Source organism: Notechis scutatus, chromosome 4 (genome assembly GCF_049901735.1).
Source record: "Notechis scutatus isolate UNSWTSFEM ecotype Mainland chromosome 4, rNotScu1.2, whole genome shotgun sequence".
Taxonomy (NCBI): domain Eukaryota; kingdom Metazoa; phylum Chordata; class Lepidosauria; order Squamata; family Elapidae; genus Notechis; species Notechis scutatus.
This window is the reverse complement of record NC_142012.1, coordinates 101,912,321-101,938,766: the sequence shown is the minus strand read 5'-3', so window position 1 is coordinate 101,938,766 and position 26,446 is coordinate 101,912,321. Positions and strand designations below refer to the sequence as shown.

The window sequence follows — 26,446 nt, the reverse complement described above, 5'->3', positions numbered from 1 at the left end:
TACTTTACTAATTTATTTGATTCTTTTTGTTAGTTTTTATTGTTTTTATTTTTATTTTTTGGTTTTTTAAAAAAATATGGTTTTACGTTGTATAAGCCGCCTCGAGTCGCCATGGACAAATAGGCAGCAATATAAATTAAATAAATAAGTAATAATAAGTTGTTTAAAGATAATAATTATCCACCTAAGAATGGCAACATATTTATATTCTGGAAAGTCCAGGTGCTATTTGTGGGAGTCTCCCCTGATTTTTCCTACAGCACCCCAGTGAGGTAAACTAGGTAGAGAGAGTGTGACAGATTAGAATCACCCAGTTATGTGACAACCAGTCTCAACATAACATCTGAACTACTATACTGCCTGTCACTGGCTCCACAAACTTATTTCAGCCTTCAAATTATGATGTATTAACAATTGATCATTGATTTTGATTCCATTTAGGACAACGATAGGAAATATTTTGTTGACCAGCAACCTCACTTATGCTTTGGAGGTTTCTTTTGATTTTGAGTTATAATATCCATTTTGGGGCCTTCTACTATGATTCTTTTCTCAAAATAGTACAGATTGGGGGGCCTTGTTAGGTATAACATTGATACCAAATATGGTTTGGGTGAATAAATATATAAAACTTAGATATCATGGTTTAAGTGCTTATCACTTTAAGCACAATGCTGCAGGCAATTAGCCGATTAAGGGTGCGGTTAGAAGTTACAATATAAGGAAGCATTAGAAGCTGGAAAGTTTACTGCGACTAACTGTGTCTTACTGTGACTGTAACTGTGCCTGTGACTGAGATGATACTGTCTGCTACTGTTTGCTGATTTACTGCGGAATTCAACTGTTCTACTGTTTGAGCGTCTTGCTGAATATCCAGCGATTGTTCCTCTGGAGAGAGGCACCGGAGGAGGAGAAGATAATCTTTATCGGCTGATAAAGATATTGTAAGGACTCTTAACTTGGACTGTAATAGTGAGTCTTACTGGATGGAAATATAGTGAATGACTAATGGACTGAATGACAATGCTTTAAACTCTAAATGGATTAAAAACTATTTAAACTACAAACAGTGTTTGTGTTCAGTGTGTGTATACTCTGGGGCCCCTCTGCTCTCGTTTGGCTGCCTGGCTTGACTACTGCTGCAATACTCTGCTAGGGGTTAATCCCCAAACACTAACATTGGTTATGGGCCCAGCAGCATAGTCTAACTAACCAGGATATAGCAGAGAGAGTTGGTGTGAGTTGCACATTACTGTAAAAACAAACTGTTTTAATTAGTTTAAAATAGTCAAAATATCTGAAGAGTAATGGCACAAGTAAATTTGTCACAACTGTCCATGATATCCAGGCTGGACGGAACAAACTATGTTTCATGGTCAATGAAATGTAGTTTACTTCTACGTAAAGAAGGTTTGTGGGACATTATTGCAAACCCACCAGATGTGAGTAGCTGGGATCCTGCTGATGATGATGATAACGAAAAGTTACAAGACTTTAAACTGAAGAATGAGCAGGCTTTTATGCATCATAGGACTGACTCTCTGTGATCAGCAGCTTGTCCATATTCGTGGAGAAGAAAATGCTGCAAACTGCTGGGAGAACCTCAGGAAGATTTATGTTCAGGACAGTGTAGGAGCACATATAAATCTTACACGGAAGCTTTTTCAACGCATCTTCAGAGGAATGGAGATATGTTAGTTCATTTAAACTGTATAAAGAGCATTTTTCAAGAATTGCAAGAAAAAGAGCTTATATTTAATGAACTGCAACAAGTCTACATAATATTATCTTCATTAGATCAAAGCTATGATGACTATGTGACTTCGTTGGAAGTATTGCCTAAGGATAGCCTCTCATTAACCGAGATTACAGGCAGGCTACTAGAAGAAGCCAGAAGAAGGCGTGAGCGTGACGAGCTGAGAGAAGATAAGAAAGAAGAGAAATTATCTTCAAAGCTTGAAAGAAACCAGCTTAGCAAAGTACAGCACCGGAAGAAGAGAATTTATCTTCGACGGCATACACAATTAAAAATGTTTTAATTGTGGAGGCAGAGGACATTTGGCAAGATTTTGCAAAAAGAAAAAGCCAGAATGTAAAAAGCCAAAGAAAGCATTTGAACTAGCCACGTTTAGCAACTCTGATGTGAAGAATGATCTATGGGTGGTTGACAGTGGCGCATCCCACTGCATCACAAGAGATAAGACAAAATTTATAAAAATGTCTAAAAGCTCTCAACATATATCTCTTGCTAACGGCTGGAATCTTAAAGCAAAGGAGAAGGTCTTGCACATTGTCCGTGCATAAACCAGGATATAAAAATGTTGTATGTACCGCAACTAAAGTTTAATTTGCTTTCAGTAAGGGTATTAGATAAATTAGGTTATGTAATTATTTTTAAGGATAATAATTGCATAATTGAAAAAAGATAACAAAAGGGTAACTGCAGCTTTAAATGGAACATTATATGTCTTAGATAATAGTAAGAAAGGGAGGCACAGACTGTATTTAATAATATAAAGCCTCATAATGAATGTATCCATTTATTGCATAGGCGTTTGGGGCATGTAAATTTTAAAATGCTAAAACGTACAGTTGAGTTATCTGAAGGAATAAGGTTAAAACCTTGTGATAAATATTTGCGTTGTAATGTTTGCTGTGAAGATAAGAGCAAAGTATTGCCTGCAAATAGGCTAAATAGTTTCAAAACAAAAGAACCTTTAGAAGTGGTATTTGCAGACATCATAGGTCCAAAGAAACCCAGTATGGGGGTGCTAGATATATACTGAGCATTATGGACCATTATTCTAGATATGGGTTTTGCTATTTAATGAAAAGCAAAACTGAAACATATCAACATTTTTCAATTGGATTAAGTTTGCTGAAAGAAAGTCTAAACGACAACTGATAACCCTGGTGACAGATAACGGACGGAATTTATTAATAACAAATTCCAGAACAGACTTAAGGTAGCTGGAATAGAGCATAAGAAATCTGCTCCATACAGGCCAGAACATAACGCTTTTATTGAAAGAAGAGGCCAAACACTACAGGCAATGGTTAGAACAATGTTAAATGATTCTGGGTTACCTGATTCTTTGTGGGGAGGCTACAATGTGTGCTAATAACATATTGAACAACGTTGTTAATACAACAACAGGTGAAATACCATTCACCAGGTGGCATGGCAGGAAACCTGACCTAAGTTACCTGCATACATTTGGTGCACCAGCATGGGTGCATATTCCTGCACAACTCAGAAAAAAAGGGCAACATAGAGCTAAAAGATTTTTCTTCGTTGGTTATCAGGCAAACCATAGGGCATATAGATTTTGGGAGAAAGGCACATCTAAAGTGTTATGTAGTGCTAGTGCCCAATTTCTAGAACATGAAGGATGGGAGAAATTAGAACAGGATGCCAATAAAGATGTAGTTATTGAATCCTATAGAAATCCCATTAATTATCCCTGTAACTTTAAAAATAAAGTAAAGAGACAAATACAGGATGAAATAGTGCCCATAAAGGAAGAAACAGATTCAATAGCTGAACAGGATGAGGAAGATGAACAGGTAGTAGTTCAACAAAGTCCTCCTGTAAGCCCTGTAATTCCCAGAAGAACTACACGTCTATCTAGACCACCTGATAGGTACCAGGCTAACACAGTGTGCCAGATAAATCAAGTTCCTAATTCTGTTGAAGAAATTAAAAAGTATCCTACTAAGGAAAAAGAAAGTTGGTATGCAGCAATGAATAAGGAACTGAATTCATTAAGAGATATGAAAGTGTATGAAAATGCCAAATTACCTGTAGGTAAGAAATCCATTGGCTGCAAATGGATTTTTAAGGTAAAAACAGATAAAAATGGTAATTTAATCCATAAGGCAAGGTTAGTAGCCCAAGGTTTTAGGCAGAATGCAAATGACTACGATGAGGTGTTTGCACCTAGTCTTAAGGCAGCAACCTTGAGGGCAGCTTTAGCGTGGGCAGCTAGTAAAAACTATATAGTTAACCATCTAGATGTGGAAACTGCTTACTTGCACACCCCATTAAAACATATTATTTATATGAAAAAACCTGTTGGTATTAAGAGTTTGATAAAGGATAATAATGATTGTTGGTTGTTAAAGAAAAGCCTCTATGGTCTTAAACAATCAGGCTATGAATGGAACCAGTATATTGTAAAGGAACTTAACAATATAGGATTTAAAGCTGGTTTAGCCGATCCATGTCTGTTTAAAAGGGAGACAAATGGGAAAGTATCATTATTATTACTATTCACAGATGACATTGCATTGATTACTGAAACTAATGATGAAGCAAATAAAATAATAGCATCATTAGGAAAGAGAATAAAGATCAAGCAATTAGGGAGATAAAGAAGTATCTCGGTTTGAATATAAAGAAAACACGGAAAGGTTTTAAGATATCTCAGGAAGATAAGATAAGCAAATTGCTAAAAGATTACAAGATGGAGCTTTGTAAGCCGGCTAAGACTCCAATGAGTCAGGAGTTTAGCAACACTGATGAACAAAGCCCGGAGTTTGATAAGGTGATTTATCAATCTTTAATAGGTAGTTTGTCTTATATTAGCAATTGGTCTAGACCAGATATATCGTACTGTGTGAATCAGTTGGCTAGATTAAATTCTGCACCATGTGAAAGACACTGGATTGCAGCTAAGAGGATATTAAGATATCTTAAAAAGACAATGAATTATTCATTGTATTTAGAACCAAAGGGTGATTTAATTCTGAGTGCTTATGCAGATGCTAGCTTTGCATCAGAAAGAGACACTAGAAAGTCGACTTCAGGAACAGCCATAATGCTGGGTAAGACATTAATAGGCTGGAAGTCAATAAGACAACAGCATATAAGTTTGTCTACTATGGAGGCAGAATTCTCCTGTTTATCTCTGTTATGTACAGAATTAATAATGTATAAACAAATGTTAATTGATATAGGTATAACTGTGGATTATCCTATAATTATACATGAAGATAATCAGGCAGCAATTCAAATGGCCACAAATATTGGAGTAAAAACAAGGAGCAAGCATACAGATCTAAGATACCTAAACGTGAGACAATCTGTAAGAAGTAAGATGATTCAGCTAGAGTATTGTATGTCGGAGGACAATTTAGCTGATAATTTTACTAAAGCCCAAGGTGCCAGTAAGCACCAGGAGAGTTGTGAAAAATATGGGGTTAGATTGTAAGGTATTATATATTTATTTCACCAAAAGGGAGTATGTTAGGTATAACATTGATACCAAATATGGTTTGGGTGAATAAATATATAAAACTTAGATATCATGGTTTAAGTGCTTATCACTTTAAGCACAATGCTGCAGGCAATTAGCCGATTAAGGGTGCGGTTAGAAGTTACAATATAAGGAAGCATTAGAAGCTGGAAAGTTTACTGCGACTAACTGTGTCTTACTGTGACTGTAACTGTGCCTGTGACTGAGATGATACTGTCTGCTACTGTTTGCTGATTTACTGTGGAATTCAACTGTTCTACTGTTTGAGCGTCTTGCTGAATATCCAGCGATTGTTCCTCTGGAGAGAGGCACCGGGGGAGGAGAAGATATCTTTATCGGCTGATAAAGATATTGTAAGGACTCTTAACTTGGACTGTAATAGTGAGTCTTACTGGATGGAAATATAGTGAATGACTAATGGACTGAATGACAATGCTTTAAACTCTAAATGGATTAAAAACTATTTAAACTACAAACAGTGTTTGTGTTCAGTGTGTGTATACTCTGGGGCCCTCCGCTCTCGCTTGGCTGCCTGGCTTGACTACTGCTGCAATACTCTGCTAGGGGTTAATCCCCAAACACTAACAGGCCTTTAAAATCATAGCAGTTATGGTTAGAGGGGCCCTTAAGGCAGCAAATGGGGATCTTGTGATTTTTGGAGCAATTTTTCTCAACCTTGGCAACTTTAAGATGTGTGAACTTAAGATGACTTTTATAAGACATCTTAAAGTCTATATATCTTAAAGTTGTCAAGATTGAGAAAGACTGCTCCAGAATGATAATACCAATCAGTCTGATTTATTTTTTATAAATGTTGTTACTCACTCACCAAAATAGATCTGAGGTGTTTTGGTGAGTAACAGAGAGAATTTATAAAAATCTCAGAATTTCATCTTGTTCTCTCATGCCTTATAAAAATAGGATTTAAACATGCATTTTGTAAACTGAATAAACTCTTCTAACTTTCAACATAGATTGAAAAACAAAATTTGCAGAGTGCAATGCAAAGAAAGTTGTGTAAAATATATTTAAATCTAAGAAAAATCCCTCCCATTGAATATGGACAGATTTTTTCCATTATTTTTCATCTGTTTGTAATATATTGTGAATCATCTTAATTATTTCTCTCGGGTAGAATGGATTAATTTACACTCACAGAAGTAGTTTTAGTTCTTTTTTGTAGTTTTTCTTTTTAATATCAAATTTGAAAAATCCTTTGAGGATTTTTCTGCTATAGATGTGTTGCACTGCTTGTCAAATCTGCACACATGATAAAAATTTGGTAAAAACTAAATTACTCCAAAATAATTATTTTAGGCATCATAAAACTCAGGGGGTCAGAATTTTGGGGGAGATCCCTTTTGCACTTGACAGTGTTTGCACTTTTCCAGCCATACAGTTGCAACCAGCCTGCTGTAAATTGAGCCACACCTTATTTTTCCCTTCAAAATATCTGCTGAGTTTTGGATTTTACCCATGATCATTGTTAATTTTACAAAAAATTCAATTTGAAATAGGTCAGAATCCATTTTAGAAAAGTAAGAATGGGATAAGAAGAAAGTGGGGTGTGTATTTTTCTTTCCTGTTTTTTTAAAACACTTCATTACAATATTATTTTTTTTTAAAAAGAAAAATAATTTAAAATGATTAACAATATATTGACTCCAATTATCAATTACCAGTGAATACTGAGTTTGCAGTATAATCTATAAGTATGTGGGTATGTGTAGGCTCAATTTAGTGTAGTATTTAAGGCACCAGACCTAAAACTGAAGCAGACCTCTCCAGCATTAGGAAATATATACCTCTGTCATTTGTGGGATATTACATAGGTGCTCCATTTATATTTCAGCAAATGTAATGTTCTGGCTAGTGGGCATTCAAACAGCACAAAACAGGAATTCAGACCAACCAATCAGCACATAGAACACACACCTCTGTACAACACGCAGTTGGGATTTGGGACATGTGCGCATCAGCCTAATTGCAGCTACCTGCAATCTATGTTTACTCATCAACCCCTTTGCAGTGTAGATATGCAGCGATGCCTATGTGCAGTATCAGGCTACTCTAAATCAAACTTAAGAAATTGTCCTGCCTTAGACATGAATTAACTGTCTAATTTTGGACCAGTCCCTCTCTCTCAATTCTAGGGGAAAAGGAAGTGGCACGCCATTTCTGAAAACTGCACAGGACAGTTGCTAGGAGTAAAAAATGATTTGAGGGAATGACTTACAAGCATATATGTGACCTGCTACAGTATTCCACTTTCTACTTTCTATACTTTAACTAAGAAATATGTGAACGTTTTAACCTGTCTCCATTACATGTATTTACAATTAACTACTTTTTTTGTATTGTGGCACACAAATTTATACTTTGGAAAAAGCTGCACAAAAGTTCTTGGCATGTCAAAAAATAGAGGAAACATTGCCTGCACATCTTGTACCTCATAAATCTATACATAGTGCTAGTGATTTGAACACAGATTGTACAGGTAGTCCTCAATTGAATGTTACAATTGATCCCAAAATTTATGTTGCTAGGTGAGAAATTTGGTATGTTTTGCCCTATTTTTACAACTTTTCTTGCCACATTGGTTAAGTGAATCATTGCAGCTGTTAAATTAGTAATACAGTTGTTAAGTAAATCTGGTTTCCCGTTCACTTTGCTTGTCAGAAGGTTGCAAAAGGTGTTCACTTGACCCCGGGACCTTGCAACTATCATAAATATGAGTCAGTTGTCAAGCATCCATCATGTGACCATGAGAATGCTGTACCGGTCATAAATGTAAAAAGTCATAAGTCATTTTTTTCAGGGCCGTTGGAACTTTGAATGATCACTAATGAACCATTGTAAGTCGAGGACTACCTATAGTAGTGTATTGATGTAGTGCAATGCAACTCTTCATATGGTTATTTCCTGCTAGTTTAATAGCATATTTTCCTTAAAGATGGTGAACTAAAGATGGGAAGTTTTAATTAGGGATTCTAATGTAAGAGGGGAAAGGAACAATTTTTAAAAAGAATATTTTCTTTGATTTTAATATATGCAGAGGCAGTTTCAAAGCTTTGTTTTCCATCCTCCTACTTCTGTGAATATAAAGCTTCATGTATACTAGACGTTAATTGGGTTTTCTTTTCTGTTATCTCCAGAGATTTGAAGAATAATTTAATTAGTAACATTGAACCAGGAACCTTCTATGGACTTTCAGAACTGAAACGTCTGTAAGTATTAATTGCAACTGAAATTAAAAATTATACCCCTATTGATATTGATATTTGGTCTCCAGAGAATTGGGAATATATCATCGTGCAATTATAAGATAAAGGATACTGTATGATAGCAGTTTGATTCCCCCCCGTGCATGATTTATTTTATGCATTAAGTCAAAACAAATAAATATTTGCTACAAGCATACAAGAAATTGAACATATGAGAAATTGTGTTCTCACTTAGGTTTACCTGCAGCATATGCTGGATGGTATCATAAACATATATTGACAAAACAATGTAGTCCAGATGAAAAAAATGAAGACATGAAGAATGGATAGGCTTTATGGGGGTCATTGACAGTACATGCTACAGTTGTATATCTAAAATTGATGATGATTATATAGCATTAAGTCTGTGTTGGCTCCTGGTGGCTATGTAGATAGATTTTCTCCAGGATGATTTATCCTCAACTTGGTCCTGCCAGTTTTCCAATAGTGCGCCCTTGACCATTCATAATTATACATTTGCTGATTGTCCTTCTCTTTCTTCTACCCTTTCTAACATTAGTAGTTTTAAATAGAGCTAAGTGTAAAAAAGTGCAGAAAACTAAGAGTAAAGTTGCATGCTAATAGTATAATAATAATCTACATGAAAGAAATTGTAAACAAAAATATTTATGTGGTATTAATATCTCCAAAAATTGATCATCTAATGTGATAAAGTACTGCACCTATAAAATCAGTTAATTCAGCAAACCCTAAAATATTTTAACATAACAGTAAAATTTTAAAATTTGAAACACTGTTATTAACATCAGTATTAAGATTCAGTCACAAGATTTGGTCCAGCAATATAACATAATAAACATCCTAAAATATTTATTTAACTAACTATCTAACAAATGTGATGTTCTTTTAGGGATCTCTATAACTATATGCTGTTAAACTGAATTTGTGAATTCTTATCTTTAAGTAGTCTACAAAAATACTATTTGGAACATTCCAAAATACCCCACTGTGTTCAGCATTTTTGTATCACCAAAATTTTTGTAGATGTAGGTGACAGTGCAAAAGAATTTAAATCTATACATACTAAATCTTTCATTGTCATTATCATTAACCGGGCAGAGAATACATTATAGGCCAACAATTTTAAAACCAAGGTACCTCAAATGGGCTAACGTATAGAATGTGGTCAAAATCCATGATTCTTATGGGAATGAAATTTGAGAAAGTTGTGGTTGTTTCAGGCTGCTGCTGCAGTGACATGATGCTTCTTCTGAATGTTCTAGGACAGTTTCCCTGTCACCCTCACACTCCCTCACTCCCTCCACTACCCAGCAACAAGGAATTGACCCCCAGCTGACTGTTAAAGAAGCAGTAATTTTAAGATGCATGAAGAAAGGCTTAGATATTTTTATTGTTTTATATGCCTCCCCTCTGGCACAAAAATATTTATATGCCTCCCCTCTGGCACAAATATATATATATAGGTGTGTGTGTCCCCCACCTTTATTCAGGAATTCAGGGCATCCCCTTCACAATAATCTTGTGAGGTAGGTTGGGCTGAAAGTCACTAAGGGAGCTGCTTTGGTCGCAGATGTAATAGAAACTGGATCTCTCTGGTGTTAGTCAAATACATTATCCACTATACCTTAGTCCTTGCCTATCCTGATTTATTTTTTCAACTGCTTTCTACTCTGAAAGTGAATGTAGATTGCCTGTCCTTCAGCTGCTAAAGATCAGGTAGTCTGGTCCTACCCCAACTCTCAAGAGGTCACATGATTCTATTTTTAAAATGTCTCTGACAGCTTCTTTCAATTCAATGGAGAAGCTGACAAAATTCTAAACTGTTTTGAGGTGAGAATGGAAATGAGCAATATTGTAAAAAACAACAACGGTTAAATTAAACCAAAATGAAATAATGTCAGAAAGAGAAGGGGGTATGTTATGGTCAAGAGATGATCCCAAACGTCGTTCGGATGTAGTAAGAAAGAGATGAAGAACCAGAGAATGAAAGGGCTGCACATCTCCAGAATCACAAGGAAAGGTACGGAATGAAGAGACAAGAGAAGATGAAGGAGGAAAGGGAAAACCCACTGGAGAATACAGGTAGTCCTCGACTTACAACAGTTCATTTAGTGACCTTTCAAACAAGTGATATCACCATTTTTCACACTTATGAACATTGCAGCATCTCCATGGTCTGGTGATCAAAATTAAAATGCTTGGCAACTGACTCATATTTATGATGGTTGCAGTGTCCTGAGGTCACGTGACCACCTGTTGAGAGCCACCTGCATGTGGCAAACACTAATTACTGCTAGAATTCCTCCACGTGACAATATCCACCTTGAATAACAAGACCTCAATAGGGAAAGAAGGGTGGAATATGCAAGTAAACTTAGGGAGAAGCTGGCAGGAAGTTGGAAATCACTCCTGCTCCCACTGCTTTTTTGCCCAGCTGTTGCCATTCTACTGATAGGAAGGAATATTTGTAGCTCAGGGTTCAAATGAGGAGTCCATAGTGCTTTCTTGAGCTGGGCTGTTTTCTTGCAGATTTTCCATTACTAAACTAGGTAACATCATCAGTGTAGTCATTCTGTTCCTCTGTTAGAAAAAATAATATTTCTGAGATGGACCCAATAGGACATGGATCATCTAGTAATAGTATAAAAATTAGAATATGAAGATACTACAGTATTTGTTATACTACACTAAGTAAAATTACTGTAAAAAGAGTGTGTTATGAAACATAGGATGCTGCTTTGCTTTGCTTGTTAGATAATAAAGTAGATCAAAATTTATGGATATATTATCTACTACATTTTACCTACATATAATATATGTACAATTATAGTTCACACCAAAAGATAGGCACATATACTTAAATATATACATGTTTATATCTCAGCATGGCTATATCCTATTAAAAGATTGCACAAAAGTTGTACTTCAAAAATAGAAAGTTAACAGACATATTTTATAGAATTACAAATGTGAAAAAATATGAGAAAATAATAGCAAGATATTAGCAGCAATTAAACATATGTACAGACAGTTCTACTCTGTAAATATGAGTGACTTTTAAGTCATCAAAATATGTGAAAATACGAAAATTGTAACAATTGAAACTTACTGCTGTGGAGATGATGTATTATAATAACACAACCCTGACCTCTTGTGGGAAAAATAGAGAAGCTATAAAGCTATGAAATGGTTGTGCTTACTCTCAAGCATGAGACTGAGGAAAACCAGAGACCATGGAAATAGAATCTCTTGAATTTGAAGATACTTGGAGGAAATATCCTGAAATATGTGTACTTAAAGCAAAAAGCCACTATAATGTTTAAGTACAAAAATATTTCTTGTTATCACAGAACTATAGATTTTACTCCTGTGGGGAACATTACAGAGGCAGGGAATTGGTTGGTTATAATGGTAAAGCAAGGTTGTTACTAAGTTAATACAAGTTTTCTATAAAACATTGAGAATACTTATTGTCTCATAAATTATGATTAGAAAATAGATTATTTTATCCTTCCTTCCTTCCTTCCTTCCTTCCTATACCGTTTCTTATTCTTTCCTATCTTTCCCACAGAGTATAAAGTAAGCAGCTAATATAATGCAGACATATGTAAGTGACAGGAGGCTTTGGGAATCAGTTGGAAAAAGCACAGGCTGCCAAATTCATAAAATTAACTATTTCATTTGGAACACTTCTTATGGGCTGACAGCATTGCAGTAATTTAGTGCTGTAGTTGCAGTGGCAGAACTTGTGAATCAATGCAAAACAGTGTCTACCAGAAAAAACGATACCAGGACATGGGCCACGTGTTTGGTTGTTTCACAAGATTAATTTTATAGTCAGCATTTCTAACATAAGCATTTACAAGAGAAAAACATGATTTATGTGACGTAAGATAGATTTGATCTGGAAAAATAGGAAGGAGTTCAGAGATGTGTAGAAATAATCTGATGCATTTCCCTTTTTCTTATTTATATTTCTGCAAATGATTCACTATGAGAATATATAGCATATTTGGTATGTGGAGGGAATAGCACTTGGTTTTGAATCTTTGCTATTCAATTGCTGTAGTCATGACACGTGAAATAGCATAAATCTGCAAGCTGTTTAATGAATATCCATCCTTAGTGAGAAGGTAGTTAATATAAATATTTGAACATCTGGGCCAGGTGCTAGATAGATGCAATTTTTTCCTTAAAGAGAAATTATTTCGAACTCAACATATATTATTTAGCAGAATACTAAAAACCTATATTTTTACTGATAAACTTTTTTGCATTATTTAATTTAGAGATGCTAATTGCAGAATACCATTAAAATCTTGGTGCTAATTCTCACTGATTGGATTCACATAGCAAAGTTTGCTTGTTTGTGACATACATATTGTCTGATTGTAGGTTTGTAACTCATAAACAATTAAAAATTAGTGAAAATCCAATTAATTCTCCTTTATGAGTACTTTAAAAGAATCAGTGCTATAGAAATTGAATAAACACACACACTTAAACAATCATTACTAATCGTGTTGTTTGCCCAATAGGCCCACAGTGTCATGATTATATATTTATCTTTAAATATCTTCATTACAGAGCATTTCCCACTTTTTAATATGATCATTTTAATTCATATTATGGTATTGCAGTTCAAAAGAATGAATTACACTGTAATTGGTTCTAGAACTAATTCAGTTATGTCAGGGTTTCCACCAGGTTCATTTTTTCTTTTTCTGAATTATCCAAGGCAAACACGATTGCAGGAAATACGACTTCAGCAACAGAGTGGTCAGTGCCTGGAATACTCTACCCAACTCTGTGATTTCTTCCCCAAACCCCAAAAGCGTTAACCTTAGACTGTCTACTGTTAACCTCACCCCATTCCTAAGAGATCTTTAAGGGGCATGCATAAGCGCACCAACAGGCTTACTGTCCCTATCCTAATGCTCCCTTTTAATACATTTCATGTATTAATAATCATGTTTATACTTATATCTGTTATCTAATACATGCTCGACTAATAAATAAATAAAATTAATTCAAGCTGCTTTAGATTGTCATCTATAAAGCCTTCATGGCATAGAATATTTGTGGGACCAACTCTGCCCAGTTGTTTCAACCTGCCAATTCTAGTTTCCTTCAATTAAAGAATAATAAAGAATGCCATCTTATGAAACCTTGGAAGCCCATCTGTTCTGGTTCAGTGGCTGTCCTCTGAAACGTCATACTGCCTCAGATCAGAGGGGCCCTCCGAGCCTTGTGTAAAGCACTAAAGTTCTGGGTGAAGATCAGATGTCCCCTTGAGAAGTTTGTGCTACTGCCTTGTTGAGTTCATTCTTGGTAACCATTCTTGTTTTTTTAAATTCCGTGAAAATTGTGTAATGTTGTTTTAATGTGCTTTTAGTTCCCCAGAGTTGCATTCGTGAGATGGACAGGCATATGATTTGAGTTAATAAAATGTGTAAATACATTTGTTTTTACAGTGTGGATTATTTAAAGGCTGAATTTGGATCAATTAAAATGAGTTCATATTGTAATTATAATTAATGTTATTTCATTTTTTTCTTCTTCTAGGGATCTTTCCAATAACAGAATTGGTTGTTTAACACCTGAAACATTTGTGGGTCTTAAAAACCTTCATAAATTGTGAGTATAGTACTTAAATAAATTATAATAGCTTTCACACATAAGTTAAAATAGCATAATGATACACAAGTAACAGTGCAAAATAATTTGGTTGAATCTGTACCTTGATTGGTAGTGTTCCAGTATTACAGTGTAACACACTGATTCTCAGGTTCCCCTGAGCTGTTCAAAAAGGTCTCCTCCACCCTTTGAACCAGGAGACAATGCAATGTGTGTTGGTAAGTGGAAAACTAGTGCAATGGAGAGGTTTTTTTTTTCTTTGAGTGTTATATTTCTTGAAAAATAATATTTAAGAGGTGAACGTTAGCCTAGAGGAAATCATTGCCTTCCATCATTCCCTATCTTATCTTTCTCCATTAATGAAAAAAAAAACTGTGGTGTTTTTTTTCCTCAGACAATTAAACTCAGGCCAAAGGGCGCGGGTTCTTCTTTTGAGGAAATAGACAAATTGGCAAGAAGTGCCTTGATCTTCTCTGTTCATGGAATTCTCTGTTGACAATAAGCTTGTTCTGGGATTCCTTTCATGAACAAAAGGGGACTTTGGGATTAATGTTAAGGTGTCTATGGAGATTCTCAGTCATTCAGGTCATGCTTGGCCGAAGGTGTTTGGGGATAATTTGGTGTTAGGTTTACAAAAGAAAAAGAAAAAAATAATAATAATTCTGATGCAAAATGAGTACTGAATTAAAGTTTTCATGCTTAAAAGTTTTCATAATTTATACTTTTATAAAAAAATATCTATTTACTGTTGTTAGGTTGTTGCTGTGGTTTGATCCATCTCTTCCCTTCTTGCTGGATGCCTCTTCCTGCTGTACTGAGCCAAACTGATTTCATATTTTCATTGTCACATTTTCTGTAGATTTCTTCTTATCTCTTTTTCTTTCTCTCCCCCCCTCATCTGTTTTTAAACTGATGCTGCAGCAAACATTGGCAGTGTTCCAAACTTCATTTGAGGCCAATCACCCCTAGAATGACTCTTTTTTCAAAGGGAGCAGCTACAGGGCAGAATCTACTCCAGTAAACTTGCAGAAAGTAGACACTTTCTCAGTTCTCCTCTTTGAAGGAAGCTATATTTTGATCTGGGGGTCTTCCCATGGAGAATCTACACCTACCAGCTTTGCTGATGCATTTTCATAATCATACCTTATGGGAGCAGTCAAATTATTTTTCTTCCAGTGCAAATGCAGTTAGTTTAAATTACCAACTTTCAATTTTATGACTTATAGTGTTGCAGCATTGTGCTGCTTCTATTGGTTCCAATTGGACTTTAATAATACACATACACACTTACCACTCATATAGTTCTTTGTGTGGGATTTGCCCATTAACTTAGCACCAAGAATACAGCATATCTCCTACAGTTAGCAGGCTGATCTCTATGTAAATTCCATCTTTCAGATACATCTGTATTAAAATTGACCCAAGGAAACCAGAGGATGTTTATATAAAATTTTGTGCCTAATGAAACATGAGTATTTCATCAGGCAAACTGATTCCCAAACCCCTGTATTTGTTTGATTATCTCTGCTAAATTTATTTCTAGGATATTTCCAGTTTGGCCCAATATACCAAGCACGGATCATTCACTCAACCATTCCATTCTTTTCACCCTGGCTGAGTCACAACATTCAAGCCACAGACCTCTTTAGTTTCTTGAGTAAGTTATAGCATGAGTTCAATGATCAGGCTAGATTTTAGGGCCTTTTTTATCTTAAAAGCTTCATAAAAATAATCATAAAATTGAGCATTTGAACTTTGAAGCATTCTTCCTAATCTAAAGGAAGAGACAAGAGAATAGGACATGGGAAATAATTGTTTGTAAAAAGGAGTGTCTTCCTATCTATATTTTGTGTTCTCATCATTCACTATACATTGATTTTTATAAGATAAGTCTCATGAAACTAATTGAGTTAATTTATCACTGAAGGTTGAATTGCCTTCTGAATATGTTTCTCCTTCAGACCTTTAGGATTGGACATCCTTCTTCTTATTTCAACCCATGCTTTTTAAAAATTCGTTGTTACGTATAACAATTTGCATTTTACATTCTTTTTCTACTACGTCCTTCTGCATGTGCACATGACAGTAGCTGGCACTCTGGGCAGACATTTTGGTTCAGTTTCTTGCCCCTCATGACAGTCTATAGTCAACTTGCTTTAGATATTTAAACCTGTTGTATTATATCAGTTCTCGGGGCTTTCCCCCCCCCTGACAATTCAGAAACTAATTTTACTAGTTTTACTAACTGTAAAATCTAAACTGGTCAGGGTAAAAAAAAAGCAGCAAGTAAAATAGATCAAGAACAGAGGTGGTATTATGATTCTCGACTCTTGACAAATATATCTTTTCTTTTATGTATACTGAGAGTATTTACACCAAGTCAAATTCCTTGTGTGTCCAATCACACTTTGCCAATAAAGTATTCTAATAAAGTATTCTATTTCAGCAGGTTCTGACTAGTTCTGGAGAACCGGTAGCGGAAATTTTTAGTAGTTCAGAGAACCGGTGGTAACTTTCTCCCGGGAATGGGAAAAGAATGGAGATTTTACAGTATCTTTCCCCTGCCACACCCACCAAGCCACACCCACAGAACCAGTAGTAAAAAATTTTGAATCCCACCACTGATCAAGAGATAATGTCCTTTTGCAGAACTATACCAAATTTTTAAAAAAAAACAGTATTTGTGACATGGTTTCATACACAATAGTTATCCCTTGAGTTATCCGAAAACGAATTTACAGAACCCTTGGCCAGCACTAGCCTCCCTTTACAGACTAACTCTACTGACCAGACAACTAATGAGCCTGAAATTAATCTTCTAGTCATGCTTAACTTTTGGCCAATGAAAGATGTTACCTTGATTAAAAAGCCAATCAGGTTGCTCCCTGAGGACCAATCCCAGTTCACTATTCAGAAAGGGGCTCTACACTGTCATGGAGACCGTGCTTAGGACACATGTTAACAAGTTTATTAAATTTATTTTTTTTAGTTCATAACAATTTATTTGATTTGCCAATTCTTTACAAGAAAATAATTAAAAGGTATACAGTATTTGTGAATACATGATGGGTACATACAAGATAAGTTAAAAGAAGTATAAGAGTAACTAATAGGACAGGAACCTTGTCTACACTGCCTCGCTTTATACCCGACTTCAACTCTGTTGGTAGAGGGCCCAGGTCAATATTAGACAGTGCCTAAAGTTAAAGTCTTCTGGGCTGTTGGGAATGAGACTACAGAGTCCTGCAAAAGTATCCATACATTGACCTCTCTATTGCCGAAGTCATTCCTGCAATCAACTTTGAGCGGTACTTGAGTTTGTATCTATTATTTTTGTCTTGTTCTCGTTGAAAGGGGCTCATTACAGGTCATGGAGAACCGTGCAATGTATGATGTTATGTTATGTTATGTTATATATGTTATGTATAACAACTTTAAATGAGGATTTCTATAGAGGAAATGTAATGCCTTAATGGCGAAGAAGCTTTCCACTTATACCAAGAGTTCGGATGTTCATTTTTTGTTTTTGTTTTTGGTAAAAGAATGAGACAAAAGCAGCCAGCATTAATGAAAATATTGAAGATAGCAAGGAGGGCTACAATATATATTTTTGGTCAGTGGGAGGCAGCATTGATTGCATCATTCTGTTGCCTGGCTCTTTTTAGTGTTCTGAGGCTAACAGGAGTGAAAATAATTTTATAGACACCTTCAGAACTCTTCGGATGAATCTGGGAGTGGAGAAAGCGTGATGTAAAAGTGCCCTTTAGAGAGAGAGACTTTATGGTGTGGAGGTGACCTAATGAACATTTCTAATGCTTTTAATGCTTTGCAAAAAAAGAAAAACAATGGAAAGGAAGAGAGAAAAATTAAAAGGAAAGGAAAAAGTGAAAAAAGTAAGAGAAATATAAAGGAAAGAAAGAAAAAGAAGGAAAGATAAATGAAGGAAGCTACTCCAGACTCAGAAATGTTAAGAATTCTCCAATCCACTGAAAATGGGGGCATGCAACCCCTCCCCATTTGAATATTTTAAAACATAACACTAAATTCATCAACTGTCATGGCATCTCATGAGACAGAAGGAATGTTTTATCATTGATGGTGGTCATGTAAAAGAACTGCAATGAACTAGAATGGCATACACCGTATAATGTAGAAAATCTTGCAATTTCCATCTGAAATGAAACTACAAATTTTCAGAGTAGGTATAATCTCAGAAAAATTACAAGAAATATTATAATTTAGTGAGATGTATAACAGCAGTGAAAAAAGTTTTGGTCAAACTGGAATAAAGATGCAATTCTGATAGTATTGTATATATTTGAGAACTTAAATATGGAGAATATACAGTCAGTCAGTCAGTCAGTCTCTCCCTCCCTCCCTCCCCCACTCTCTCTCTTTCTCTCTGTGCATCTATCTCTCTCTCTCTCTATTGTACATACATACATACATACATACATACACACACACACACACACATGCACACACTCTGTCTCTGTCTGTCTCTATGTATGTGTGCATGCTTATACATACACACACACACACACACACACATTTATTTATTTATTTGATTTATATTGCCGCCTATTCGCCCATGGCGACCCAAAGCGGCTTATACAATGTAAAATCATATTTAAAACAAAAAATAAAAATAAAAACAATAAGAACTAACAAAAAGAATCAAATAAATTAGTAAAGTACAATAGAACCAAATTTGGGGAAAAAAAACAAAAACCAACTCCCACCTACCCCCCGACGACAGCGGGTCACACTAGCCATTTGATGGGTTCCATCCCTCTCTGGCTTCCCCAGGCCCACTGGCAAAACCAGGTCTTCAGTGCCTTTTGGAATAGTATTAATGAGGGGGCCATTCTAATCTCTGGGGGAATGATGTTCCAGAGAGATGGAGCCACCACAGAGAAGGCCCTTCTTCTAGGTCCCACCAGGTGTATCTTTCTCAGGGAGTGGGGCCCACAGCATTCCCTACCACCTCACTCTAATGGGTCGGGTAGATGTCACTGGCAAGAGATGTTTCCTCAGATAACCCGGATCCAAGCCATGAAGGGCTTTAAAGGTGACAACCAGCACCTTGAATTGCACCCAGAAGCAAATTGGCAGCCAATGCAGTTCCTGCAGGAGAGGTGATACATGTGCATACCGGTGTGTGTGTGTGTGTGTGTGTGTGTGTGTGTGTGTGTGTGTGTATGGAGAGAGGGGGAGAGGGAGGGAGAGAGAGAGAGAGAGAGAGAGAAAGAATGTGTTGGTGGATGAATGGTAAATAGAGGTTTGCAAAAACCTCTATTAAAAAAGGAAAAAAAGGAGACAGCAATATCCAAGTACCACCAAAGGATCAGGCAGATCCTGAAGAGCCAGCTCAATGAGAAGAACATGATCCATCCCATCAACATGTATATAGTGAGTTGGCCAAAGAAGGATATAGAAGCTGCTGATGTAAAGACTCCTCCGAATGTGTAGAGGTTTCCATCGCAAGTCCAACAGCCAGAGATGCCTGCACACTAGTTAGAAAGAGTTGGCAAAAAAAAAAATATTATCATGTTTGTTTCATGGAAACCTACTTTTAAATTTGTTTTGTAGTGCATATTTTCCATATACGTATATCGCAACTATATGCCGGTTTATAGTCAGAGATGTTATCTGAATTTCTTTGATTCTTTTTAAAAAAATGTATGAGTTTCAAAATGATCATAGAACTTGTGTTCACATTAAATTAATTAATCAAATTTGGACATAAATTAATTGACCAGAAAAAATATCTTTTTAACTGAATTGTTTCAGAGAAGTGTGTTTCCTTAATGTTACTATCTTCCACCATGGCCAATTTTCCATCTTTATTTTATGATTCCTAATTTAATGCCATAAGCTTGAAATTTTGTTGTTCTTATCCATATTTGGAAATCCCACACAAATCCTGCTTCCTTGGATGACCATTTCCCTCTGCCTTTTCCAATACTAGTTTTAAAGAATTAGCCAGTGAACTTATGTTCATTATGACAATGAACATTTCTACCACTTTCTCTCCATCTTACTCATTTTTGTAACTTAAATCTCTTAAACCTACAATGTTTGGAAATTCAAAATATTACAAAAATTACAAAAAACATAAGATACAATGTAAGGTGTGGCAGGCAAAATGAACACACTAATATAATCTCCTTAGTTGACCTCTCAGAAGTGTTATATATTTGCATACTCACCTTGGATAGGTCGGTCTGGACGGTGGGAGATTTGAAGAGCCGTAATTGGCCACGAGCCGCGAGCAGCCCTCTATAAAAGCGGCTGCCGTGGTTTCGCCGGCGTTCAGTTCTAGAGAGAAATAAAGAGAACAAAAGATCAACTGGGTCTCGCGTCTTTGTTCCCACAACGCAACAAAAAGGAATTCTGTTTTTAAACTTCTAACAGAGAGAAGTGGATTTTTCTTTGGTGACTGGCAGATTTGGCACTCATATTCATATATGGGTCTTGGGTCCATTACAGTGGTGGGATTCAATTTTTTTTACTACCGGTTCTGTGGGCGTGGCATGGGAAGGATACTGTAAAATCTCCAGTCAGAGGTAGTATTTGCTGGTTCTCTGAATTACTCAAAATTTCCACTACCGGTTCTCCAGAACTTGCTGAATACCACCTCTGGTCCGTTAGCACCTTTAGTTGGTGTTATGTGGGATGCCCTTAAGGACTTGATTCGAACCTTGACATTCTCCAAGTCCCTTTCATACATTTGCAAGTTCAGTTTAGGAAGATCAGTTATTTGTGTTTTAGTGCTATTTGTCTGCCTGTTTTGCCATGGGTTTAGCTGAATATATTCATATTCTTCACCCCCCCTCTCCATTTTCTCAAATGATTCACATGATATGACAGATAGGAGATAGTAGCTGATAGCAAAAAAAAAAATATGTCTGGATAATGTCCCAGGCTGACATTTCTTCACTGGCGTGTTTATCTCTTGGCCCATATTTATCTTTGACGAGCTGCTCAGATTCTCGCTCTGACACATCTTAAAACAACAACATTTTGTTTTATATATATTTTTAAAAAGTTTGTGGCCATGTTGCCTATTCTAACAACTTAGATTTGTAAACAAGCAAGATAAAAGAAAGTAATATTGAACATAAAGAGAAGAAAAAAGAAGGAACAAAGCCAAAAGTACAGAAAAGGAAGAAAAATGTATATAAAAAAATGACTTCCAATTTTCTTTTACATTAATTATAGTTATAAATTTAAGTTAATTCTTACTATGGTTACATGACTTTAATTTTTTTCTATCATCTACTCTTTTTTCTAGTCATCAAATTCATATATCCTCTTTTCATTATTTTCTGTTTCAAACTGTTCCAATCAGCATTAAACTTGCTTGTTCTGCAAATGATCTATACAAATTAATTTTGAAAGTGTAATAGGACTCTCCATAATTTATTTGTCTTTTGGGAATTTTTTGCACTGAATATCAGGTGATGTAGCAGATTAGCAGGTTTCCTTCAGTAATGTATGTCAGCCATATTTGATGGATCTACTGAATCTATAAGACATGCTTTGTGATGCAAATTAAGCTTCTTTAAACTTTATTCACTTACTTGACTCAAGTACATCTGATTCCTATTTAATCCTGAACATGAATAACCACAAACAGATAGCAGTATAATATCATAACATACGACTGTAATAATGTCACTAGAGAAGGCATCTAATTATACTCATTGGTGCAAAAACAACCAAAAAACAAAAAGAGAAGAACTCAGTCATGTAGAAAACCAATGTAGCTGTACTGAACTATATTCTTTGTAGATCCTTATTGTCTTACTGATTCTGATCCATGCATTACAGAATTGAGAATTAAATATTGTAATGACATTACAGATCCTATTTCTGCCCTGAGTACATTAGAATTAATCAGAATTTATTTATGCCTTGTTCTGTACGCGTTGAGACTAGTACCCACTTTACATATCAATTAGGCCTCCTGAGGCAAAAATGCTGCCATAAGTACGGAGCATTTTAGCAGTGTTTATGGAATGCCAGCTCTACTTATTCTCCATATTAAATTGAAAGAAAGCCTTGTGGAAGCTTTTTACTGTAATAATATTTAAAACAGCCATTGATTACCTACATAAATAGAAAGTGTTGCTTCCAGGAAGTGGCTTCAAACAATTCAGCTTAATAATGCATGAGCAAGGTGAGATTGAATTCAGATTAGATGATACAATAAACCTGATTCCTGGATTGGGATTCAACTTTTTGTGAAACATTGTGTTTATAACACCCATTACATGATTGAATGTACAGCTTCTGACAATGTCAGGGTTTGCTTACAGTTTGAGGACGTGCCATCAAACCATTGTTGAAATAAAAACATTTATTATGACCTATTGGCCAGAAAGTACGATAATAAAACACATAGACTTGGAATGATTTGTGCTGTCCAGGTCACACACACACACACGACGGTAGTTTTATTAATATTCCCTAACAGTCCCCTTTACCCAAAACCCAGAATTGTCCTAACTGAGTCCAGCCAAGAGCAAACCAACACTAGTCCATGGAACAATGGCCCAATGAATCCATAAGGCACATGAAAGTTCCCAAACAAGATAAGTCCACCAATCAAATTAAACCTACAATACAAGAAGGTTCACAAGGCAAGAAGAGTCCAGAGTCCATGAAGCCTGATCAAAAGTCAAGGTACGGTGTCAATCTGAAGCAAGGCAGGAACCACAATGCTCAGGAAACACAACATCTAGGAAACAAACATATTGTTCCCAGTGTTATCTCCATCTGTTTACTGTGCTAAATATCCAGCTTCCGGTGCAGCCCATCAAGAGGGACGAGGCTGCCACCTTGAGACTAGTTGAGCTGATCTTTGCTGCTCCTGCCTTTCCTTTCACCCAACATGTCTATGGAGTTTCTCAGTCATCCAAGTCATGGTTGTCCCAAAAGCGCTTTTTCAAGAGGCTGAAGAAGCTTCTTGGATGAGAAGCGAAATGTCTTCAAAGAAAAACCAGGAAGTCCAGTCGCCTCTTGAAAAGGCACTTTTGGGCTCCACCCTACGTGTTTCTCGGATCAGTTGGAGAAGGCAGCTCCTCTCCCTCATCCCTGGCCGGCTGCAGCTGAATGCTTTCCCCACCCAAAGCCTCAGGGCTGTCCTTCTGCAACTGTGTCTCAGCTGAATCACTCCTAGCTGTTTGCTCATCAGGTTGCTCTCCCATCAGGAATGCCAAGGAAGACAGAGAGAAAGGAGGAAAATAAAACTAATAAATACATTTCTAATATAATTCCAGTGCAGTTAGAATCATTTTGATCTTTTTTTATTGTCCTTGTGACTTGTGAAGATCAATTGGAACTATGTTTGATATCTTGTGTTCTTCAGAATAAATAACAGGCTGTAAACAAAACCATGAAAGACAATGCCAGATATTTTCTCAATTCTATAGCAGACATTGTCGGATTTTATTTTATTTTGCAGGAACAGCTCTTGAAAGAGGGCTGAAAAAAAAATATTCAGCTTAGATTTTAATTATCTTGTAATGAAAGCATACATGAAGGCAGAGGCAAATGACCAACTGGCATTGCAAAATTGTGATTCAACCTCGCCCTGTTTGTATGTATGCTGTGAAATACTCGTGCATAAGGGAGTTGGCATCTCAGTATCAAGATTCATGTCTTCTCATATGATGAAGCCCAGCATTTATGGAAATCTGATTCTGAGTGATAACTTTTATGCCTCCACTGAGCATGATCTACTTCCCTTAAATTCCTCATCAATTAACAAATAACAGATTAACAGAGTTGGAAGGGACCTTGTACATCATCGAGTCCAACCCCCTGCCCAAGCAAGAGACCCTACACCACTTCTGACAAATGGCAGTCCAATCTCTTCTTGAAAGTATCAAGTGATGAAACTTCCACAGCTTCCGAGGGCAAGCTGTTCCATTGGTTGATTGTTCTTACTGTCAGAAAATTTCTCCTTATTTCCAAGTAAAATCTCTCCTTGTTCAGTTTCCATCCACTATTCCTTGTCTGGCCTACAGGTGCTTTAGCAAATAGTTTGACCCTTTCCTTTCTATGGTAGCCCCTGAAATACTGGAACACTGCTATCAAGTCTCCCCTGGTCTTTCTCTTCACTAGATTAGCCAAGCCCAGTTCCTGTAACCGTTCTTCATATGTTTTAGTCTCCAGTCCCCTAATCATCCTGGTTGCTCTTCTCTGCACTTTTTCTAGAGTCTCAACATCTTTTTATAGTGTGGTGACCAAAACTGGATGCAGAACCCTAGCTGTGTTTTTACAGTACAGAGGTAATCCTCCATCTTATTTGTATCACCTTCCCCAAATTGATGGCCTCTGGGAGGGTTAGGTTATTACTCCTAAAAACCTATTTGGGAATTTATTGGGTTAGGATGAAGTTCTAACTATCCTACTGTCACAGAAGCTTGAAAATGCTTCTCTTTTTACAGTGTTTTAGTTTGTTTCATAAGTAGTTCTTGCTACACAGGGACCGGTAAATATTTAAAAGCTATTCATTGAAGAAGGAATATGTACCTCAAAATGGCAGCCCTACATGCCTCTAAAAAGGACGTTAGGTTTTATTGACACAATGAAAATGTCAGTGGAAATACTGTAGCAGTTGAAAGAGAAAATAGCAATAATTGGGAAAATATCATTCAGTGGAGAAGTAGCCTTTAAAAGTAATAAACAGCACTAAATGAATACAGTGAAAACACAAAAAACATTCACAAAGCATACAGTAGGGGAAGTTTCAGTCAATGGAAAATGGCAATGAACGAGAAAGGAGTAGTCATTGGGAAAAGCTTTCAGTTCCCATTCAGTGTGGAAATAGCTTTTAAGGAGTATTGAGGAAAGAGCAAATGCTCTTCTGGGACTAGCTGTAGCTCAGCATGTGTACCGAACAGCATGAATAGGGCAAATTTTAAGGGAGCATGCCCAAGGTATGCTCAGTGGAAGCCCCTTTCTCCTCCTTAGAAAAAGAGACAAGAGTTTCAGAGAAGCTGCAGGAAACACAGTTTGAGCATGTGGTCTTCAGTTAGAAGTTCAGCAACAGAGCAAAGGGAAAAGGGGGACTGAAAAACAGTCTGTGTAACATGTAGATGAGGGAAGGGTGGTAGAGAAAGGACAAGGAGGAAAAGGAGAAAGGTGGCCAAGAAACCAACTTTCAGTTACAATGATAATAGATTTACTGGGGAAGGGGGGAAAGGGGAAGGTGGACGGGAATATCTTTTCATTGCACTGTTTTTGAAGATTGGTGGTAGATAAAGTTGTAGAAGTTCATGGAAGCAGGGGAAGGAAGATACCACTAATTACTTGCCAGTATTCCTTTGGCTTGGTCAGCTTAACTAAAACCATAGTTCTCCTGAAGTTGGGGTTTTTGAGATGCTGTTCTTTGTCAGGACTCTTGAACAGAGAAAGCTGAGTGGCTATCCCACAATATGGAAGGAAGTCAGCAGGGGCTGTTCTAGGATCCAGAAGATTACACTTTGAGTCTCAGGACTCAACATATTCACAACGTATGGTTGTGGTTTACAGCAGCGGCCCCCAACCTTTTGGACACCAGGGACTGGTTCCATGGAGAGAGGTTTTTCTGCAGACCAGAGCGGGTATGGTTTTGTGTGCTGTCTGCATCCTGCGGATGGGGCTTTGCTTGATTGTACGGCCTGGTTGCTGGCATGCGGCGGTCTGGTGCCAATCCATGGATTGGGAGTTGAGAACCCCTGGTTTACAGTACTTGAAACTATAATCTGGTTTAGTAAAGGATCTGACCTGTTCAATAATCATGCTTGCTGGATTTATCCAATCCATTTAGAAGATCTTACCATACAGAGATCTTTATTTCTGCAAAAACAAACACTTACAAAGGAGAAAGTTCAACTTAGCCTTCCCAGCCAGCCGCAACAGCTTCTCCTTGAGTGACTTTAGCTGCTGATGGAGAAATGATGTTTCTCCTGTCAGCATTCTCTTGCAAGGAGGAGAAGTTAGAGCTGGTTGCAAGCTTTTCAGTTTCCTCTTAAAAGAATTCTGCTAGAGGTGAAGAAGTCACCATGATTTCCTTTCCTTTTTCTCTCTAGCCTAAAAGTCAAGAGCTTTTAATCCGTCTGCTCAGTGTTGATTGTTCAGAGCGATTTCTCAGGTCATCTCCTTGCCCAGGAACAAATGTTTTTAAAAAAGCTTTATAGTAATAATTGTATTGTGTTTTTACTCTTGTCTTCCATCTATCATGACTGGGAATTATGAAATTTATAATCTAATCAAATTTTAGTGGGATTCCTAAATATATTCCCTGCATTT

At 36.5% G+C, this 26,446-nt stretch overlaps 1 protein-coding gene across 2 annotated transcripts in view; it reads left to right on the top strand.

The window, feature by feature from the left end:
* The window catches only part of ADGRA1 (adhesion G protein-coupled receptor A1), a 414,565-nt gene that overhangs the window by 102,056 nt on the left and 286,063 nt on the right, over positions 1-26,446 (top strand). For both annotated transcript variants that reach the window (XM_026670712.2, XM_087964252.1), the window contains exons 3-4: positions 8,414-8,485; positions 14,069-14,140. In XM_026670712.2, coding sequence (XP_026526497.2) covers positions 8,414-8,485; positions 14,069-14,140 — 144 coding nt within the window. The remainder of the gene's footprint in view (positions 1-8,413; positions 8,486-14,068; positions 14,141-26,446) is intronic.